Consider the following 23,574-nt stretch of genomic DNA (forward strand, 5'->3'; position numbering starts at 1 on the left):
AAAGAGAAAGGAAAATGCAGTAGTGGCTGGATGGGAAGAAAAGCAACAGGAATCTATTTAGATGAGCATCTTCTTCAGGTCATCCTCTCCAGTGCACAAGGATGCCTTCCAAACGTTTTTTGCAGAGTAACTGTATAGCTTCAGTAGGGTACACTCGGTCTCCCTGTTGGTTGCTTTTGCCCACTGCATAAACAGTGCTCCATGGAGTGTGCTTTGATCATTTCCAGATGCTGTATATGCTAGTAGCTGTCAAGTTTATGTACATATGTTATGGGCTATTAAACCACTAATTATTTACTAAGTCCTGTTTCTCTCCTTAGCATAAACTTCTAAGTTAAAAGCTGCAAAGCAAGAGGTAAAAACAGGGTTGGGGAAGAAGGGGTAATTCACACATCAGTGGTTAAGTGCTTTCCAGGCGAAACTCTCCTCTGCAAGGTGCAGGAATTGCAGGTGCAAGGCTGCAAGGAATGGGACACGCTGGAACCTGTTTGGGTTTTGGTTTTTTATTTTTCCAGGGAGATGTCACAGAGGTTCTATATCTTTTAAGGTTATTAAATTGAAAATTTAAGGTTATTAAATTGAACCATGACGTTCAAAGTCCTGTCACAGTGGGCACTGGGTTATTGGGAATTGGCTACATCGCTGCTTGTGAAAGGCAGACCCTTTTAAAAGCAAACGAGGAGACTGGAGTAGAGCTAAGGAGCTGCCCTCAGCTTTTCAAAGGTTCAGGTGTGGTGCAACATGCTGTAAAAGATGGTCAGTAAAATATAGTTGGGCCTATGATGAAGAAAGGAAATATGGTGTTGAATATAATGAACACGTGGATTAGAAATATGAATAGGAATAGAAAGACCAATGGTGATGAATAATAGAGATCTCTGATGATGTATACGATGTGGTAAGTAACGGACTCAGGAGAATGCAGTTGCCTTCACCAGCACAGATGACAGTTGTCAGTGAATTGTAATTTCAGTTCTGCTCTGAATCTGAGGATCCAGAAAATGAGGTACAAATCAGTATGACAACAGATCAACAGAAAGTGATAAAAAACCCCACAGGTTTATTGGAATGGTTAGAAAGGGTGAAGAAAGTTAGAGGAAACTTCTGTCCCAATAAACAAAGATCTAATCAGACCCCTACCACAAGTTATTTTCAGGCCTCATGAATAAAACCAATAGTCTGTTGCCTGGAGGAGCAAGGAGGCATGAAAATGGATCAAATACACATGCTTACTAAAGCTGCAGAAGGAAAAAAAACAAGGTAGGCTTGAATTCAGCATTTATGTTCTGGGTACTATTGTGTAGCCTGAAACGTAAACCATATAGAGAACAGCTGTTAAAATCTAGGATGTAGATTTAGACTGCATCACAAATTCTTCTTAAAGCACAATATTAAGGATAATAAAATCAAGCAACTGAGGCTTGAAATAGTAATATATTTTTAAAAGCATTTTCTCTGGCAACAACTAAGAAGATCTCTAAAATAAATGAAAAGTGGCACTCGTAGTTTTATCAAAATAAAGATTGATAATTTTATGCCCCAGAGAACCTATTCTCAAATACATGTATAATGCTAACAAGGTTTGACAGTTTGGAGCTTAAATTCATGTATTTAATATTGGACAGGAAAACCCACTAGAAAAATTATCTTAGGAAGGAACCCTGTTCTAGCAGGAAAATGGTCAATATGATGATAGAATCTTTTTCCCACTCTTTCAATTCTGTCACTCCTTGAAGAGATAATGATTATTTTGAAGAATGAGTAAATCAAAACAACTTCCTGAATTTTCTTCTCTCATTCCTTCTAAGAATATTTTAATAATCTATAAAGGAAAAAAACCACCTTAATAAAATCCCTCATAAAATGGTTTTACTCATACAGAGTAAAATTTAGTGCAGTCCTTTGAAATTCAGCCCTTGGGCTTATGATTAAGGATGCACAGCACACCCCAGCAAAAACGTGTCTGAGAACCCAGGAAACCATTTCAAAATCAGCTTGTTAAATAATATGATCTATATATGCCATAAATCTGAAATATAGTAATCAAACCACAGTTTTTAACCGCATATTGGCCGACTGTAATCAGACAATCTGTGGATTGCATCTTGAGTGGCTTGGGACTAGTCCCTGTACCCATGATTTTCCAAGAATGCATTTCAAGGCTTGGCTCAGTGCCCAAGCAGAAGCTGTGGAGGCTGAAACAAGCCATAGAAGGAACACGTTAGTTCAAACACTTAATACAGCTTAAGAGACAACCCCATTGCATTTTCAATAATGTTTCAATCTGATGTTTGATAAATACAATGCGTTTTCTCAGAAACTTGTGGAAGGATAATTATATTTACACATGGATGAAGGGTTTTTCTGTTTTCAAATGCTAAGTAAAACTTGATGACAATTTTCCTGTCCCTTGTAAAAATTATATCGCATGTGTATTCCTCCCTCACCATTTTCCTTCATCGCCTACACCTTGCTGCAACGTGCACCTTAATTGCAGTGTTACAAGCCATGTACAGAGAAAATGAAACTTGATAAATTGCATAAACCATGTGTAAACACAAAAATCACATAGGCTCATTGCCCATGTAATAGATTTGTTCTCCACATGCAAAGTTCAAATTTACGTATTTAATCATGACCTCACTTGCTATAAAGAATCAATTTCACTGGCTTCCTTTATTTTCAACTCTCCTATCACACTTTATTAAATATTCTTATTCTTGCTTCGCCAACCCAAAGGCTGCCTGAGGCAAATCAATCAGCTCTGTGAGTGGAAGGTGTTTAGGAGGGGAGAAAGAAAAAAAAAAAACCTAAGCAAAACTGCCAGTCTTTGGGGTTCAAGAATCTGGAGTAAAGAACATGTCTGGAGAGACATGCCAGATTTTCCTTTCTCTCTGTAGTTATGTGTCCACACTAAGATATATCTAATTAGTATAATTTTCATATTAAAATGCAAATACAGAAAATCAAAATTGTTAAAATCTAAATCTCATGCTACTAACTGAGATTCTGGACCTTCTTAAAGCAACCCATGCCTGAACAGATACCAGAAACCTTTTTAAATTTCTATATAGTAAAATTGTCCCTTCTAAATGTAAAGACATTTTTATTATTCTTTTAAGTTGTACAGAAGTTTTTTTTGTGTGGTTGGTTTTTTGTCATTTCTTTTCACACAATCCTGCAGAGCAATTCAGAACCTTAAAAAAAAATCAGGAGAATTTTTCTTTGGAAAGTGTTCAAAGTGATTTAATTTCAAAAGTGAAGTGAAGGGCAAAGAAATTGTTTCAAATACATTAAAAAATACAAGGGATGAGGGAATAGATTTCTTTCAAAACATTTGAGTGACCTCATTTATGATATCATCAGCACACCAATGTGGAAATATTTCTTCATATTACTGCTGCTCTTCATTATTGCTCATAATGTGTATTTTGATTATGTCTTGGCTGTGGTACTTCACACCAGTCATCGCTACAGGACAACAATATTCCTGTATGTAAGTATAGTCCCCATGGAAACACCACGAAAAAGATGCCAGTTGCATTTTAAAGCGAGAAGTATTTATAAAAAGGTTTTTAAGGAATCTAAAAAAATAATAATATGTGATGAATCATTTGTAATGATGTATGAGGCCAACTGGCTGCTCATAAAAACGGCTATGTCACTTTTAGTTATGTCCTTACAAAATAAATTACCTGTGTTTATTACACATCCCAAATTCTCATTAATACATCAGTCCTGTAAAAAACTTACCAATGGATCATCCAAACAAAATGTTACCAAATTTAAAAAATACTATGAAATAACATTCTGAAAGCAATATCTTCCTATCACAAAGTTCACAGTAACAAATTTCCCGGAATAATAGGAAAAAATAAAGAGCAAAACTGTGCAAGAAAATACAGTCAGTGCTTTTAAATAAGGTGTCCTAATCTAGTAACTAACTAGATGAAACCTAACTTCATCTGGTAAACCATTCATTTATTTATTGCTATCTGTGCAATGTAAATATCACCTCAACAAGTAAATAAAGTTTTATTACAAGCAAAATATCATTTTGGCAGATACTATTGTAATACTACTAATGCTTCTGACAACAGATTATGCTCACAACACCTAAACTAAGGGTTTGCTGGAATAAATTACCATAAAGAATATATAAAGTAAATACAGTAAAGAACAAAGAATATCTTTCATGCAATAAGAATATACAACTTTGCCCTTTAAGGTTTTGGCCAACAATACCTGATTTCCAAAGGGAGTAACCATGAAAGGCTGTATGAATTTTATGAAAATTACCTTAAAGCTGTACTCTTGCTGTGTTTGTGGCAAAATAATAATGTCATAAAGCAATAAGTGACATATCTAGGGCAATTTTTGCATAGGAGATCCACAAATCATGGGCCATTTTGCTTTTATCACAGTGATGGACATGTTTCATTCAACAAAATATGAAGAAAATACACTTAGAATGATATTTTGGTATATCCCTCCCACATGCTGATCCAGAAAGAGTTAACCCTCCCTTTACAAGTGTGTAACTGCTGAGGTTAATAAACGGAATTATTAATGCTGTAATACACATATTTCACATTAATTATTGTATCCTTTCAAAATAAGCCCCGTTCCTGATAATTCATTCTCAAATTTTCCAAATCTTACAAATCTTACAAACAGACTTAGTGAGGTGAAGGTTTGGTATTACATCTTCTGTTCATTCACACATTCACACATTGTATATACAGCCAAATACTGTAGGTATTTAAGAAAACGTTAGCCAATGGATTGACCTATCTCTTTAACTGAACTTACATGAAAAAATCCCAGTGGCCCCGATATATATGGCATTTTCATTCCCAGCAGATATTTCATTTGTGAAGTCACAACGTGTGAAGCTGCTCCTGTTGTCATCGCGCTTATCACTGGTTCTGTTAACAAGAAAGTGGCACTGCCCAACTGCAGCATAAACATTGCTACCTAAAAGGAAAAGGCCTGAGAATCAGCAATTATAATAAAAAGCATCTTCCTGGTGATAGGACGATGAGCCATCATGCTTTTAACAAACTGTAAGATAATTGAGATAAAGATAAAAGGTAGAAATCCTTGGAAGGACAACTATAGCTGAAAATGGAGCCCATTCAAGCTCTGTGGGTTTACCTGCATTATCTTGCTCACATCACTAGTTTACCAGACTCTAACATGAATTTAGTAACAAAAGCAGTCTCAGAGACACGCTCTTAATGCAATGCTTAGTATTCTCTCTTGCTCAAATACACGAGCCCAATAAACACTGTAAAAACAACAACTCCACACAGCAACATGAAGTAAAGCAACTCCAAAGGTGAGGGTGGTGCTAAGACTCGTTCCTGCTCCACTGCTACTCAGCCTGAGTGAGTGGGCAAAGGGCTGTATCTTGGTCCAGCTTACATCAATACCTATTGCCAATATGTCAACATTAGGATTCCCAACGTTAGTAATTTCAACAGCTATCAAACATACTAGGTGCTAAAACTATGGAGAGTTGAGTATCATGGGGAGAGCTCCATCATCCTGCAGAGTTCTGCCCTGCCCCGCTCCGGGCTGCTGCACCATCACATTTCCCTTCCCATGCTGTTGCACAACTGCTTTGCTCCTTCAGTGCACCCTTATCCTCCTGATATCCCACTGACCCTGCACATAGGGTTCCATATACCACGATACTTGGTGCTTTCGTGCTACAATCTCATAGTATCAAATATGCCAAGTATCAGCTCTCCACTACCTCTAGTTACATCAGCTTCATATGTAGAGGTTTCTGGTTTTGCAGGTATTCAGGAGAGGGCGCAACAACAGTTGCTTCAAATGATGGAGGATATAAAAATACTTATTTTCTTTACAGAGAAACATGATTATGTGTTCTGTATGAACAAACTTTATGACCTTACAGAAGAAGTTTTTTAAAGATCTTTAAAATCTACTGTGCATTTGAGAAATGCTTGAACTAACATAATATCTGTATACAATCAAAATTTTAAACAGAAAGAAAAATTCAACATCCAATTTCAAATATTTCATCCGATTTCCCTTATACAAACCGGATTTCTCTGCTAGAATAAAGAACAGACTTTGGCTCAGCTGTATTTAACCTTCAAGATTAAATTGGCATTGTTGCAATTTTTACAGAAGCTATTTCAGAGTACAGACATAATAGTAAATTAAATCAAAGAATAATATTCCTCTCTAATTCAGGAATCTTGACTACAGCTAAATCTACAACTATTATAGATACTTCACAGGAATGTAAGACAAATACCCAAAGTATTCATTAGATTAAAAAAAATAAAGCAATTTCTTACTTCTATAATCTTTTGCATTTTCTATTCTTCTGCCTTAAAAGTTACATGCTCTTGTTTCTTACGACACTTTTCAAGAGGATTTTTTTGTGTTTACCGTACTAAATATCATCCTTTTGGAATACATCATAGCCTCCTTTGCTTTATTTTGTTTTGTTCTGAAGCTAAAAGAGTAATTTCCAAATGTTATAATTCTTTATGCCTGAACACCATTTCTTTTTTCACCATAAATCTCACCTGTGTGCAGTGAGCTATGAGCATAATAGCACAATAGAAACAAAAATACCAAAGTGAGTGGCTTTTAATTTACCACAAAAACCTCAAGTGAGCAATTTTCTCTTCCATCCAAGTGATTAAATATGAGATTATGAGATTTTTTTTCTACTTTCCACTAATAGTATGTGAACAGCTCTGTGCCACACACAATCAGAACATCGATCGCCATTCAAGATTGGACCCCAATAATGATAATTACCGTTATACCCTCAGTGAGTAGTAATTGAGTTAGTCAGCCCTAAAACTGATAATTACTAACTTCAGCTCTTCTGTTTAGTTGTTTGTTCTAACAGTGTGCCTGTTAATTTATTTAAAACACTGTTCACAGTAGCAAAGTTCAGTAAGAAACAAATTCTCCCTTTCCCAGCCAGTTTCTCCTTGCTTTCTAAGTTTGTTTGTATGAATGTGAAACTTCTGTGTAATAGTTAAGTTTCCAGAGAATGAGATGGATGTTTGTTGAACTGTGCCTTCAAAACCATGGACATAATCCTGTGAAGTACATTGTGTCACAGAGAAATGTTAGTTAATATTAGCATTTCAGAAAAAGTTATTGCAGTGAATTACAGGGAAATGGTGCCGTGAGTGCAGAACTCAGCAGCTCTAGCATCACTGTCACATTTACTTTTTTTTATATGTACTTCATTTTTTTAACTTTAAACCTTCAGCATTTTAGGGGGACGTGACCTTGATTCACCGGTAGTAACTAAGAAGTCACATTTCAAACATACTTTTTATTGTTTGCTTATAACCGTGGGTTATGTAAAATACCCAAGCCATAAGTATAGTTTAAGGTAGACAACTTCTGTAACCACTCAGTTAAACAAGCAGCAGCCTGTGCTGGTCCCCCACCACTTACTGCAGAACACAGCTCAGGACTTCCAGAAACAACGGCAACACTTCATCAGCAAGTACATCCTACTCTTTATTTACGTTGTAGTTAAATAAATATAATGTACATCTATATATCTTTCATTGCAAAGACCTAACGAGGAAGCAACTAGAACAGAAAACATCCAGAGAGGAGGGTATCGTTTTCAGCGTAACCTGGTGAGAAACTCCTGCTGACCCTGGCCACATGAGTAACGTACGGAAACTGCTTAGATGAAGAGGGGGCAAGAGGGTGGTTTTCAAACAAGCCTCCCAAATCTAGGTGCATGGGATTTTTATTGACAGATATACTTAATATTTTTAGCATTTATTCAAGCCCAGATCAACTCCCCAGTTAACCTTCTGTGCTTGGGAACAGACATACAGCTCACAGCTTGGCTGCCACTGCTTTCTGCACAAACACCGTTTGAAACTAAGCTGAGCTGACAGCACAGGATTGCATCACCTTACATTATTGCATAAAATCTTTAACCCGCTAAGCAATAACCAAAATGTAGAAAGTTCAATACTCTTAAAGAAATTTCCAATAATCTACTTTATCCTTGCTGGGTTTGTGATGTGATGTGTGTTTCCCATCTTATTTTCTGATACATTTTATTACTTTTCTTCCTTCTTGATGCAGAAAAACAACACGGCAAACTGACAGTGGAGCGTCCGAACAGCAAGAACATGAAGTACCAAAAAATGCCAAAGGCAAATTGTTTTCTCCTTTCGATATTTGTACCAATACTGGGCTTTTCTTTAACTGTAAAAGGAACAAAATTTTCACGTATTTCAGGATTGCCTACAAAATTTTTGATTTTTCAAAATTTAGTTCCTAGGGAATGAAGGAATATTTCAGAGAGAGAACAATCACAGCAATGGGAACGGTTTGAAACATGCATGGCTACAGTTTCTTTGTGCACCTTTTTCAGCACATCACACTATGTTAAAAGGCTCATTAAGAAGTAATTACCTTGAGATTAATTTAGCTTTCACCAGACACATGGTCTTGATTATTTCATGTGAATGAAATCAGGAGCTGTCTTAGAAAGGAAAAAAACCACAGGAGAAAATGAGGGAAAGCAGCCTAGCACAGTAAAGGAGAAAAGATCATGGAGAAAATTATAAAACCAAGAGATTAGGCAGAAGTGGTGAAAGGAGCGATTTCTAAAAAAAATTTTAGAAATAAACAAAAAAGTAGACGATGGAAGAAACATAATGCGAAGAGAACCTTTTCTTGCAGCTGTCTTCATGGGTCCATTTTACCCTGACAAGCAGAGGAGGAGAACAGGGATTTAGCCAGGAGAAATGAGTAACTGCAAAAAGCAAAGCCCTCAAGTTCATTAATTCAAGCCCTTTTGGTTCTTGTCCATGGTCAGTACTTTCTTCCCATGACAACGCACTCAGTTTATTATTGTTAAAATTCCACTCTCACTGTGTAGTCAGTCTGACTTTATGGCCAGAAAAATTTTTTTTGCATAACAGGCACTTTGGAAATCCCTGATCTCAAATGTTCTGTCCACAGTAATAGAAAGGTTGATACCATGGTACCTGCTACATGAATTCAGTTTTGGAGAACGAATTTTAAGTCCTCCAAAACTCCACCTGAAGGTGGAGCTTTTTTTCACCATTAAACCAAAATGATTGGCTGCATGGGAATATCCCTTGGAAGGAAACAATAGAGACTGTGAGCTTCTCATGTATTATGTTGTATAGATTATCTCAAAATTGGAGGTTGCAAGCTTGTTCTCCAGATAACAGGAACATTTTTTCTTTCCAGTACTGTACTGGAATACAATACTAGTTATTTGTAAGCTTTTAAAATAGAGTAGCTGGAGAAAAAATAAAAAGAGCTGGGGAAAAAAAAATTTAGAGGATTGGAATGCAATAGCCAGCCAGTCTGTAGTACTGTGGTTCTTAAAAGAATACAACTTTTTTTCTGGATAATTTTTTTTTTTCCCCTCACTTTGAACTCTAAGCAGCTTTCCTCTATCGATTCAGCAAATTTAATGCTGTGTTTCAGTGGGGTTTTTTAATAGAAACATATATTTATGCAAGCATTCTTTCACATATAATGATATAATCTTAGAATCATAGAATGGTTTGGGTTGGAAGGGACATGGAAGATCGTCTCGTTCCAACCCCCCCAGCCATGGGCAGGGACACCTTCCACTAGACCAGGCGGCTCAAAGCCCCATCCAACCTGGCCTTGAACACTTCCAGGGATGGGGCACCCACAGCCTCTCTGGGCACTCATTCCAGTGTTTCACCACTCTCATAGTAAAGAATTTCTTCCTAATACCTAATCTAAATCTACCACCCTCTTTCAATTTAAAACTAATAAGTATCAAAAACACCTTACCCAAAAGCTTTTTTTGAGGATTTTTTAATGCTGTAAAGGCATCATCCAATTCTAACTACAAAATCATTCCATAAGCATCTGTTCCGTTCCATCATTTCCTCTCCCCATCAGCACCTCTGAGGAATTTAATATCAGGGAATAAATTCCATTAACTTGACTAGCTTTCCATGACCTGTTTATCTTTATAGAGCAGCAATTACGTAAACATTAAAAAAAAACCCTGCGTTATACTTTCCATTCTGCTTTTTAAAATGAAATAGTCTCTATTAATTCATTATGTTTACTTATTTTATGTTTTAATATTATGTTATTATCACCAGGATGCCTCCTAAGATAACTAAATATCTTCTTTCTTTTATGAACACTCAGGAATCTGAAAGTAATTACACGAAGAATTTAGACAGCTAACCCCCAAATTTCAAAGCTTATAAGCTCCTACTGATCAGAAACCAATTCCAGTTTATTTCATGTCAAGCCTGCTCCGAGCTTGCCTCACACACAAATGCACACTTACAATCTTCACAAAACACAAAGCAGCCAACAGCAGTTAGTCTTAAAAACATACCTCTTCCTTTTGCCTTCCCTCTGTGACTCACTACTTTATATGGGTTTTTTATTATTTTTTTTGTAAACATTATTTGCTAATTAGAGTATTTAGTATCAAATTGCTTTTCTGGCCAAGGAGGTAACCTGCTGTTTTGGAGGGGGACATTTCATCCCTCCTGAGGAAGCTGCCCGAGGTATAGAATAGTCATAGCATCAGTTGGTTTTGTGTAATTAGTGTCTGGTTAGAGCACTGCATTTTTGGTTTATTATTGTTAGAAAAAATCAGTCTTATGGGCAGACATAGGTCTGCTCCTTTCCCAGAGAATTACCATCCCAACTACACTGACAATTCTGCTCTGTATTTTGGGATGTCTTCAACACAAAACTGCTGCCCCAAAATACAACATAATTGTTCTTCTTGTCCCAGAGTATCTCATCTGTCCCAGGCTATCCATTAATTTTTAGTTTAGTCTGATAAGTAGAAGCAGGTCACTGACCTAGCTCTCCATTACCAGTAAGATGTGCCCTGTCACCTTTCCTGGGAATTGCAGCAACTGTTAGCCAGAGGACTGGAATCATGAGAAACATGGATTCCCACACTTAACAGCACCTGGGATGATGGCAAAGTTTAATCTCTGACTTGATATCATGGATCAGTAGCTTGAAGGGACTCCTCTAGGAAGTAAGTGTTTTAATCTGGTCTGTAACCATTAAACTCACATAAAGGACTTAGTGGCAGTGCTACAAGCACCAGCTGTGTTAGTAGGACTCTAATGCAAGTGGCATTAGTGACCTGGGAGAGGTGCCCGTGCACATGGCACAGTTCCCTATCAGACCTGCTTTGAAGATGCAGGCAGACGATTGTCTAGTTTCCTCATTCCAGTCAGTCAGGCTTAAACAGGTCATAGGCTGAGAGAAGTCAGCTGGTGCTGTTGAAGGCATATGAAAAAGCAGAACTTTTCAGAATGAAAGTGTAAGAGATTCAGTGTATTTACACACCTCATGGGATTCTGCAGCAGCTAAGCAAGAAATTTCTCTGCTGGATTTTGAAGTTAGACCAAACGCAGACACCAACTTTCTACTTGAGGTGTTTTGGCCTTTAACACTCAAACCACTCTGGGGACAATGTGGGAGGTTGTCAGGCTGTGAGCACATCACTCCCACGTGAAGAGCCCTGTGTATGATCAGAGGACTCTGCTGTTAAAAGCATCCTGGACACGATGCAGTGTAATGCTGAACACACTGGTGCAACTGGACAGCACAGGGAGCAGCCAGGCACAACAAACATCAGCTCTACTCTGTATGCTGTCTGTAGGATTTCACTCATGCTGCTACCCCGAGTCATAATTCTATAATCAATAAAAGAATGAAAAAAGTGCAACAAATGACCATGGTTCTTAATACTTCCTCCTGACTAACATAAGCATGTACCTCAGTTCTTGCCAACCAGGTGGGCCACTGGAGATCCCATTCTGAGCTCCTTTGCTCATCCTCTGCGTGGTAGAGGGATCCAAAGCACCAAACACAGGGGTCTGGGCTTCTCTCCGGAGGTGTTGTAATGTCAAGTGCTAGAACATTTCTTCTGTTTAAACAATTAAGGAAAGAGGGAAGCCTTCTTTGCAGACCTAGGCTACTGGCAATGGATAAATTAACTCAGTGCTTATGGTGAGAATTGGGAAAGACCTCTGATCATTTGAATAAACTGTGGAGAATCATTTGAAGACATCTGTTTAACTAATTTATTTTGTTCTAGTGACGGGTCTGTGAACGCCAAAGGGAATTTAAAGATGTTTTCCCTAATGTTTTTAATTATTGAATATTGGATAGTATTTCTCTTCAAGCCAAAAGCAATAGAAAACCTCAGGAATATGTCTGTGCTTACCAGGAGCTGATTCATGTTTTGAAGGAGAAGGAAAGGAAGCACAAACAGCAATTGAATGATATATTAGAGCTGACTGAATGTGGTTTTACTGTGTATTGCAAAACCCTAGGAACGTGTATACAGACAATAACTACATCTCAACAAAGGAGAAGCAAATTCTTAAAAGACATTAACTTCATCATTCATGAACATCGAACCATATCGATGATCAGTTTTTCTTGGAGAAGTGAAAAAAAAATGTATTACAAAAGTCATAGCTGGCTCAAATGCAATGCATCAGTAGCCTGCAGAAAATGTTTGCCACCAACCTGAATGATTCCTCCTAGAAAAGAAACTGCTGCTGCAACTCCAATCCTCTGCATTTCAAACTCCGATAGGCCCAAAACTCCTGAATTATTGTTTGTAGTCAAATTAGTGCTGACTGAAGGAACAAGACGCTCAACTGCGTTGGCAGATATTAAGGAAGTTAAAGCAAAAGTTCCTATAAGAAAAAAAAAACCAAACATTAGTCAACAATAATTCTATATCTCTCTGTACTCATGACTCATGGTCTCTTTTTCAAAACTTGGCCATTATGAATTAAAGTGCTATTTTGTGCATTCCTGTGATACTAAGAACAATTTTTAAGGTAATCTTTCTATATAACACACATCTTGTCACATAAAATACAATTTGTGCGTGTGAATTCAATGTCTTTTTTGTGTGTGTGTGTGTGTGAGAGCATATACATTTAGACATGTTAACAAAAGAGGTTCAAACACAACAATTCACAATGATTTCAAGTTACCAGAAATGCCTTTAACTGAGAAGCAACAGCTTTTTTTCTAAGGATCCCAAATGCTCACCATTCAAGTTTCCAGGGTAATTAATTCACGCCGTTTACATAGTGCCTAGTGCATTATAGTTAGCAGACGCGTATGTTCAAAAAATCAACAATCTGCACTCTAATACATGGAGGCGGATTATGAGAGAAACGTTTATCTGCTGAGAGGGGTAAAGCAAGTTTATTGACACATCGATAAATAAGGATGATAATTCAATATTAAAAAGCACAAAGTCATCAAAAGCACAAAGATCACTAGGAGCGTAAGAAATGCTCTACTACCAAAGGTCCATCTTGCCCAGTACTCTGCCTCCAGCCGCGGCAATCGGAAGTGTTTACCCAGGGAAAGCACATAAACCTTTCTGCAGGCCATTCCCCTCATAACCCCCCAGCATCTATAGCTGTCGTGTTAAGGAAGTACATCCTCATCTGGCCCTTTTAGATTATAAATTTGTCAAATCTCTGCTTAAACCTCATTGTATTTTTTGCCTTGACAATGTCCTCTGGGAGCAGCTTCCAGAAGTTCACCATCTTTAGTCTATAAAGTTCATTGTCTTTAATACATACTTTAAAAGTCTTTTGAAGTGCTATCTCACCATTTTCATTGAGCTCTCCTTATTTCTACTCTTGCAGGGCCTGGTGAATACTCTTTCAACTTTCACCTTGGCCCTCATAGAGTAAACCTCCCAGCATGAATTCCTTGGTAACCTACCAGGGACACCTCCACCCTGAAAAACGGCCACCAACTCCTACCTTTTGCTTTGTATCCTTTAACCTGCTAATAATTAATAAAAGGATTTTTATTCTCTTGCAAGGGCAACTTAATGTCTTTATTTGGTGTGGAATCTTATCAGTAGCTGTTTGACCACTCTGATAAATTATACTCAGACTATTTCCTTTTTCCATGTGCTTATTGACACTCATACAGAACTCTAGGAGGTTAGTGAGGTAGGTCTTTCCTTTACAGTAGTCACATTAACATCTCTCCAACAGACTCTGAATATACATATATTTCATTATTCTTATTTTTATTGTACACAGGCCTGCAGTTCCCAGCATTTCTTCTAAAGCCCTTCTGACAGATGAAATTACACCGGCAACTTGACAGTCCTGTGGCCTTATCACAGAACGTTCCTTTTACACCTTTGTCAGAAAGATGTTCCATGAGTTTCCTTCCCAGCATCCTGATTTTGATATATTTAAAGAACCTTTAAAAACCTACCATTTTGATCATGCTTTCCATGATGTTCTTCGAATCCCTTCTAAATGTCCCACGTGTGTTCGTTTGACTTGCCACATTTCATGGCTTTCCTGCTCACCTCATTTAGCCAAGCTTTCCATTTTTCATGTGCCAAACTCTTCCCTATGACAGTCCCCTTAATTTTTCCATTGAGCCATGAATGGGTTCTTCTTGATGACATTTTCTTTGTTTTCTTTGTTTGAATTAATTATTTGGGCCTATAATACATTTTTTCAAGCAACGCTCAGGATGGTTGTAGATATTTCACTTTTCAGATTGCTCGTTTTTCTTTTAAATCTTTTGTCTCATTTTTACATTTTTTTTAAAAAAAGTTTACTTAAAATTGGATTTGATAACTTTTTACATAAAATTCAATCTTAATCAAAGACCTGTAGGTGGTATTATGACAGATGAAGCTGCCTCAGAGGGTGCTCCAAGATCAACTACATCAAAAACATTCAAGGAAAAGGTGTAGAGGTTAGTTGCTCATGTGAGTAATCTTCTAAAGTGGATCAGCTATCTAGAAGAGACATCTCAAGTGAGTAAAAGGTGACAGAACAGGGCCCTTGATGAATTCTCCATTTCATGTGGAAACATGACTGACTTCACCAACAAAGAGCACTTTCACAGCCTGTATACATATGGAGAGCCCCACTGATCTTACGGAAAATGCCCGTAGATGAAGAGGTTGTCACCAATGTATGGGACAAACTATGGAGCATTTGGAGACCTGAGTCAGGCCACTACAGCTCCAGTTCCGCTTACATACAATAATGCCTTAACCAAGGCTGGTGGGATGACAGCATACGTCACAGCTGTTTATTTTTAAAAATCTTCACTACTCCAAAAGAACTATTTTCTTTTTTTCCAGAATTAGTTCTTAAGGAATGTTATGAAAGGAATGAGTTTCCATAACAGGGACAGTGTGCTTATCTCTGGCCCTGGAGCTCTTAGCTGAGTGGGACTCAGCAAATCGTTCTCTAAACAGTACTCCCCCCAAAGATAAAACCTCAGACTTAACTTCCTGTACTTACCCATTTTATCATCCTTTTTCATTACTAGAATTTATGGCAGACAGATACGTATTTATTTACATTCCTACATGTGATTATATGGTGGATTCTTGTCTTCGTAATAAACTTACACAAATGAACTACTGAAAATACACTGCTAAATTATTAATTTTAATGTAGGTTCATATTTGACTATCTTTAATTGAAAAAGTTCATAAAAAGTATACTAATCTATCTCTACTCAAGTGTCAACATTATTTTCTAAATTCTAAATTTTGACCTTTTCTTTAACATTTCTCTTTCTTTCTTACATGAGCTGAGTACATGCCATCACTTATTATATCTTCAAGTCACCAACAGCATCCACAGATCCTTCTCAGGCATGAAAAGGCTCAAATGCTTTCTGTGCCTTTAGAGAAAATAAAATTTTAAGCTTTCCTTTCGTTGTAAGACAAGTTACAGCTGTTCAGCAATTTTTAATAATTTAACTTTATGAACAAAAATCTGCTCAAAATATGTGGCTACCTTCTTACTAAAACATTTGTCAGTGCATACACTTGTGCAACCAAATTCAGAGGAGTTTATTTTGTATGTGATTACCCAGAACTGTCTGTCTTCCTTTCAGGAGCTTTTCTCCTCCAGAAGGAAAAGCTACTTCCTCCCTGCTTAGATCTTCTGACTCCCACAGAGGCTGCTTCTGTTCAGCCAGTCCTGCCTTGCTTTACTGCTGGGCTTGTCTTGTCCTTCCTGCAAACTTCAGAGGCCACCAAGAGCACGCTTCGGCACACCAGAGAATTAGTGGTTCAAACTCATGAGTATTATTTTCAACTTCCATCTATAAATAATTTGATTTCTTTGGAGTCAGAAACAAGGGCATTCACCAGCCTGTTTGGAGATCAAAGTCATTAAACTCTTGCTGCTTCTCTTGTCTCTGCTGAGGGCAAACAAGTAACTCACAACCACTAGCACAGTAGCTAGGGAGCACTTTTTTCTGCCTATGTGATTACCTGCACGTGATTACCTACTCCTGCAAGTGGACAGAAGTTGTGCTGAACTCATTGGGAGAATCTCTGGCTTTAACGCAGTATCAGGTAATAGGCGCAGAAAGCTTTTTTTCCTGAGAAATGCAAGGTTTGTTTTTTAGTCAGGTGAGAGGTAATGTATGGTTTTTATGGTTTAAGAAGCATAAAAGGCCGAGCCTTTTTCACAGCTGTTTGCATATATCTTGTTGGCTGAGCCCTTTGTTAAAATCTTAGCCTGAAGCAGGTTTTTGGAGTTAAAATAAAAAAGGCCTTAGTAAATTATATTTACAAAGGAAGTGTCAATGCAATATTAAATCATAATGGCAGGAGCAACTCTAATATATTGTTAATGAGGCTCTTTAAAGTACCTACGGTGGCAAAAACTGGTTGTAAAAAGAAGCAAAAAACCATCTTATTTCTGTTTAGCCTTAGTTAATTTTCCTTCCATTGATCTATAAAAACAGTAAAAAATTGCTTGCTCAGTTTTCAATTCCTTTTTTCTGAAAATGTTTGTAAAAAAGACACTTACCTGTAGCAACGTGCCGTCCCATTCCAAATATGGCATATATAATGACAGGGAAGAAAGAGCCATATAAACCAAAAACTGGATGGACTGAAGACAGAACTGCAAAGGCCAGCCCTGCAGAAAGTTAAATGGAATTACTTCACTATATGAAGATAAAATTGTTCAGCTTTTTTTTTTTTTTTATGAGGAAATATCTACAGTTTTATTAATAACAGGAAAAAACCCTCCTTTGTTTACAAAAACCTAGAACATAAGCCAACTACTCCACAGTGAGGATCAGGAAGAACTATCAACGGTTTTTCATCTATTGTCGGTCATCAAAGTCCTCACTCTTTCTTCTGAGTCTTGGTCACAGGCAGAAACAAATGGGTCACAATCTATGGGAACAGCTACCATGTTTCCAGGTCATCTCCACCAGTGGTTCTAAACTTTTTTAAATAGACCCATCCTGACATGTCCCACCCTGACAGACATGTGTTTGAGACTGACAGGACTCGAGGAGGACAAATGGTTATTTCTTGCAAAGAGTTCAAATGCTCTAATTTTGGTTTGGATGGAGCCCCTTCAGTGTCCTTTCTTCTCATTTCTTAAACGTAAAAATATTTGAGCATTCATTGTCTTAAGGTGCCTGGGGTTTTGAATCCTTAGATATGAACATCTTTTTCATTACATAAAGCTGTCTGTCCAGTAAAGGATGCTATGTGTGTGTATTGGGAGAATGACACTGCATGGCCTGTGACAGAGGAGATTCAGATCTATGAAATGCAGTTGTTGCCTTCCACGACATTTGAAATCCCCAAGCATTTCACCTGTTCTTAGAAAAACATCACAGTGAAGATTTTGCTGAGATGGATCTTACATGAATCATTCTCATCCACACTGTACTCAGCAAATAGCACTATCAGTTATAACTTGGAGAGGAAGTATTTTAAAATAAGTCTGTTTTAAATCTCTGATGCCTTCTTTTTAAACAGAAATTGCTCTTTTGCCTTTTAATTAGCTTATCTACTGTTCATGTTTTCTGCTTTTTTCACTTAACACACCATTATCATGAATCAGGAAGATATTTGAAATTATATTAGTTCTATTGAAATTATATTAGTTCTACATCAATATCCATGTGGTCAACAGATGCAACAGAAGATTCTGACCCAAAAGCAACACAGAAGGGCATGCCTCAGGAGCACAAAAACAGCAGAGGAGACAACAGCATGACCCTATCCCGACAAAAGTGAGCATGGGGGGAAAAAAATAGAGAAAAGGAGAAAGACATTTTTAAGGCTTTTTCAACACTGAAAAGCTCTTCCATTATAACCATTTTATGAATAAAATCAAAACCGAACAAAAACTTTATGATTTGCTGGTACAATACAACTCACACAGATATTTCAGACTTTCTGAAAAGTGTTATGCAAGAGTAATTTATTTCACTCTCCAAAAAGTGAAGGAACTAGCAAAATCAGCCAGACTTTAATTATTACAGCATAGCTGAAATGAAGTGGTTTCTCTTTGCGAGCAAGCATAAGGGAAATACACAAGTTTCAGTACTGAATGCTGAGCCAGGTATGTACTTTACAAGAACTGTTGAGAAGAGGTCTACAGGTCCTGATTAAGATGATCTGCAAAATTCTCTGTGTTTTAAGACATTCATTGAATGAAAGGAATTGTCAAACATTGAACCAGAGAATTACAAATATAGGACTTTTTAATCTGACAACATTCCCATTTCCAAAAATTCCTATTCACTCACTGCACAACAGCTACACAATGCATAGAGATCTCACCGCAGTGAGTTCCTTTGAATGCCTTCCTCAGATCTTTTCTTCAAGTATTTGGACTCCATCAGTTATTACAAAGGAAGCACAAAACCTCCATCTCCACCAGGAAAGGTTAATGATTTTGAAAGATACATTTTGAAATATCAAGTTCATTTTGCAGAAAACAGATTATGTTCCTATAATTTTGAAGTTTGTGCTTCAGTTGTGTTAATTTGGGACCTTGACATTTTCCTTATAAAATCTACATGGTTCACTTTTAATAGGTTTTCACCCTGTGTAACTTCACCACTCAGTTCAAGAGGAAGTTAGTTTAGAAGCTGTGCAAAACAAAACCGAAGGGTACAGTAATACACCATAGGCCAAGCTATAATATTTTGAGAAGAAGAACTACTAGCTCTTTTACTATGCAATATTTCCAATTAATCCGGGATTAAGAACAGTATACATTGTTCTTTCCTTTCAACATTTACAAGAAAAACAAGCGTTCAACTACTGCAAAATATTCTGTCACCATCTGGCTGTAAAATCCAGTTCTTGCTTCTCTACATGTGTTTATTTTGTTTGTATGTTTCCTAAGAACTTCTGAATCGGAAACATTTAACAATTACAACCAGACTGTGATCCAGCAAAAAATTTACATGTTGTGGGTAGAGCACAAGAAGGTCAAACCAGCCTTAGATTAAGCACACATAAACTGTGACAACATCTCAGTTCAGCTCTCTGAACAGGGCTGAGGGGAGTGGAGAGACACAACCCAAATGAACCCTTATGGTTAGAAGAATTGGCCAACTGAAATCTGGCATGAGTCCTGTAAAACTGTGGAAAGGGCTTATCCTGGCCAGCAAACCCCCAGCATCCACAGGAATTTTGCTTTACTCACAGACATGCTGGGGTGAAGTATCTCTTGTCTAGAGGCAGATAATCTAAACATAAATCCGGGCTTTCTTTTTCCCTTTCACATGTAGACCTTTCACAGTCTTTTTGTATTAAGTTTCCAGAAGCAGTGTCTTGGGTTTTTTTCATGGTGAGGTCATGGCAACCAGGGCAGAACTAAAACAGAGTCCTGGCTCTGTCAGCTTTTTGCTCCCATTACTGAACCATGTCGACTGTGTGCAAAAGCAGAGAGGCATTATGAAACAGAATTAGAAGACTTCAGGTGTTCTGGTTAGGCATATACTGTCCTAAAGGCTCAGATACTTTTAAAGATATAATCAGTAGTATATTTCAACTTTTTAAATTAATTTTTGTATTAAACTCCACTACAATGCATTTGTATGCTCAAGAATAGTCATCGGACAGGAAATATTATTTTCATTATTTAATTCCAAACAATAATAATACTCAAAAGAAATAGGTCATAAAATAAGGACCCCACATAATCTTCACTGGTAATATGGAGAAGTCTCCATGGCAGTGACATTAAGGTTTTCAAATAAGAATATAAATTCCATGGAAAGAAATGCAAACAAAGAATGAACAGCAAGTTCAGATGCAGTACATTAATATTGTGGTTCTTTATTTTATCTATCTACCTCCTCATCATAAGATAACATTGTGCAACACAGTTTCATTGAAAAACATGATTTCTGCCTAGCATCAGACGCATAACAATCCTTTGGCATGCCACAATGAAAAGCAAGAGATGTTGCACCACTCTTGGTAAATGTCAGATGCAGGTAACTATGAAACAACAAGCCTGACACAAACACAAACAAGGCTGTGTCTGACCACAGGAGAAAGGTCTCAGTTTAAGTTGATAATGTCTGCTAATTAGGCTAGTGCCAAAACTATAGCAATAAAAAAATGTTTTCCAGAGAAAGAGCTATGAGTCATCAGAGCATGGTCGACTATTTAATGATTTTCTGCATCTGGAAATAAGCTCACGATACATACATATGATCTGGGGAAAGTTATACCATGTCTTTTGGAAATACGATATGCAATACAGAAATTTAAATGAAGTAGAAAAAGTACGTCTATAATTAATTTGAGGAGTTTCAAGATTTCCGTCACTTACTATTTACTGTGAAAAGCCATTAAGTTAAAAGTTTTTCTGGTGCTGTATATATTCAAATAACTTTTTTCTTATTGTAAACTTTTATTCTTAAATGTGACTATACTAAGATGGTCAGACCCGAAGTTTAGGGAACCCAAAATTACACTGATGCATCTTACCCCACTCAAAATGCTATCTGTAGTTGTGGTCCCTCTCTTATGCTTCAGAAAAAGACCATGTTCTCCCTTTGTTCACAAAGCCAAATTATGTAGTAAGAAAAGTATTTTCTGTAGATGCTCTAAAATGTAGAATTAACACATATTTAATGAGTCTCCTGTCAATCCTTCTTGGAGAACCAAGAAATTAGGCACACATGATTCATATTGCAGGTTTTCATTTCTAACTCTAGGAGAGCTAAATTTTACTGAAGAAAAAAAAAAACTACAGAAAACATTTTAATATTATGTTTCATAACAATTTTGCTATACAAACTACAGCTCTGAAAGATTCTTTGACACTGGCTTGATAAAAGTTGTTAACACAAAATAATCCTTTGGAAATAATGTCATTTACTTCCAGAAACTGGAAAGCTCTGTATTGGTTCTTTCAATGCATGCACACCCCCCATGCCTGCAAGATTTCTGTTTCCTAGTGACACCATTTACGGCTACACATGTGGATTGTACCTTCTGTCTGACTTACTTAAAGACAAAGCATTGAAAGCTTAAAATCATTCACTAGTTCTTCTGTCATTCAAAGCCTGAGGTGAGTGAAGAATGTGAAACCAAGATGGGGGACAAATACTGAAAAATGTACCATAAATCTTTCAGAGACCACACAATGTTGAGATAGCAACTGTTCTCTCCTTCTGGAAGGATGCTTCAGTGCAGTCCTTCCCAGGCAACTGTCTCCTTCAGTCTGGTGAGAATTAAGCACCTCGGCTATATAAGTTGCAGTACCCGAATTCACAGTATCTGAAATGCAGCTCTCCCAGTGTACCACCAGACAACTACAGCAAAGGTGTATTTGAGAAAGAACTGTTCTATTCTGCCACTTTGCAGTTCTTCAGATTGTGACATTTGTATCTTGATGCTCAAAAGAAAGGATATGCATGTATAATGGTAGAAGAAACAACAGAACTGCGTGACCCTTTTATGAATTCACTATTCAAGAGAGCTTGTCCCTTCCCTTCTGGAAGTAGAAACACTTGGACACACCCAAAAACAGACAGAAAAAAAAATCTAATACTTTTTTTTTCTTTTAACCAAGGTCCTAGAAAAAACGCTATGACTCTTGACAGAAAATCAGAGATTAAATATTTAGGTCTCTTTAAGATGAATTTGACACGACATTGGAACACCACAGAGATTTTGTTTTACTATTATATAGAGAATCTATGAACTATTATACTCTAGTCATCCATAACACCCGAACAATCTGGCCATCTCCAAAATAAAATTCAAGAGGCATTTTGAAAGGGGATTATAGGGAAATTCCTTTGCATCTCAGTAAGAATAAACAGAGAATTAAGCCCATAAGAAGATTCTGGCAAGCAAGTAACTATGAGGTAGCCTTCAGAAGAGTCAGCACTTGGAGAAGTGGAGAAACAAAGACCAGTCATGACTGATGACAGGCCTTAATCAAGAGGAACTGGACTTTTTGAAATCCATGAGAAGGCTTCCATTTTAAGAAATTTGTGGCCAAGGATCTCAGAGCTAAGAGTTTTCTCGATCTCTTTGGCTTAGAAGATCGTGAGGGATGTCATTTCTTCTTCCTTCAGGGAAGCAACATTTTCTGGGTTCGTCAGTCTCTGTCCGTGGTGCTCAGACACTTCCCAGGACCAAGGATCGAACATCTGCGCAGCTTCTCTGGTCGTACTAAGATAAGCGTAACTGGACATTCAGCTCCAGAGGATACAGAGATCATTCAGAAGCTGAATTCACATTTCTAGTAGTCTGTCAGACAAGGTCTGTATTAGCACATGTGTAACTTGGAAGAATTTTAATAGGCATTTGAAATTAAATATTTCATGCACAGCATCAGTACCTTTCTCCTCTGCTGGAAAGTTGTATAAATATGAAGCATTGCCCTACGTTTACTTACTAGCATGTTATATTTCATTATCAGCTTACATCATTATTCTTTGTATGGGAAAACTGTAACAGAGTTCAGCTGGACACTGCCTTCCAGAAATCATTTATGAACTACACAGATTCTCCAATGCATTCTCTAGATTTTTCTGGCTCTGTTTCCCAATGTGCTTATTCAATTTCATCTACACATACTAGCTGTATGCCAGATGTATATTTACAAGACAGCTCTACCCCTAAATATAAATATTAGCTCCAGTTAGTCCACTCAGAGTATATTTATGTCTAAATTTATGGTCAGAGCCTGAAAAAAAAAAAAAAAAAAAAAAAAAAAAAAAAAAAAAAAAAAAAAAAAAAAAAAAAAAAACCCATCAATCATCACCCAGGTTCCTCCGTGAAAAGCTAAAAAGAGAAATATATGCAAGTTCTGGCTTCATGCCTTCCAAAACACTGGGCACCAGTTCTGGAATGCATGAAGGAAGTATAGTTCATTTTTTTTAATGGCAAGGTCTGCAGCCAATGTTAAGGGATTGGTTGTTCAGCAATAAATCCAGCTCAAGATTAAATTAACTTTAATTAAACCATACAAAACACAGCAGTCCTCAGTGAGTTATTATTGAATGAATGAAAAAAGAAGTTGGCAGGAACAATAATACTGGTTTCATCAGATGCCATCTACGTATTTCACTTTTAGAGGAAACGTGTCTCAAGGGCCCTTCCCCCCCAAATAAAGAGACCACCAAAACCTGCTTGAGCCAAAGCATTTCTTGTTCAAGATAGGTCATAGGAAAGGCAGCAAATGTGTAACACTACATATA

At 37.2% G+C, this 23,574-nt stretch overlaps 1 protein-coding gene across 1 annotated transcript in view; it reads right to left on the reverse strand.

Moving 5' to 3' along the window:
• SLC26A7 (solute carrier family 26 (anion exchanger), member 7) overlaps positions 1 to 23,574 on the reverse strand; it is a 66,174-nt gene that overhangs the window by 34,961 nt on the left and 7,639 nt on the right. The window contains exons 2-4 of the mRNA XM_010138300.1: positions 16,896 to 17,006; positions 12,577 to 12,749; positions 4,813 to 4,977 (exon numbers count right to left, since the gene is read on the reverse strand). Coding sequence (XP_010136602.1) covers positions 4,813 to 4,977; positions 12,577 to 12,749; positions 16,896 to 17,006 — 449 coding nt within the window. The remainder of the gene's footprint in view (positions 1 to 4,812; positions 4,978 to 12,576; positions 12,750 to 16,895; positions 17,007 to 23,574) is intronic.

Source organism: Buceros rhinoceros, unplaced genomic scaffold (genome assembly GCF_000710305.1).
Source record: "Buceros rhinoceros silvestris isolate BGI_N320 unplaced genomic scaffold, ASM71030v1 scaffold96, whole genome shotgun sequence".
Lineage (NCBI taxonomy): Eukaryota > Metazoa > Chordata > Aves > Bucerotiformes > Bucerotidae > Buceros > Buceros rhinoceros.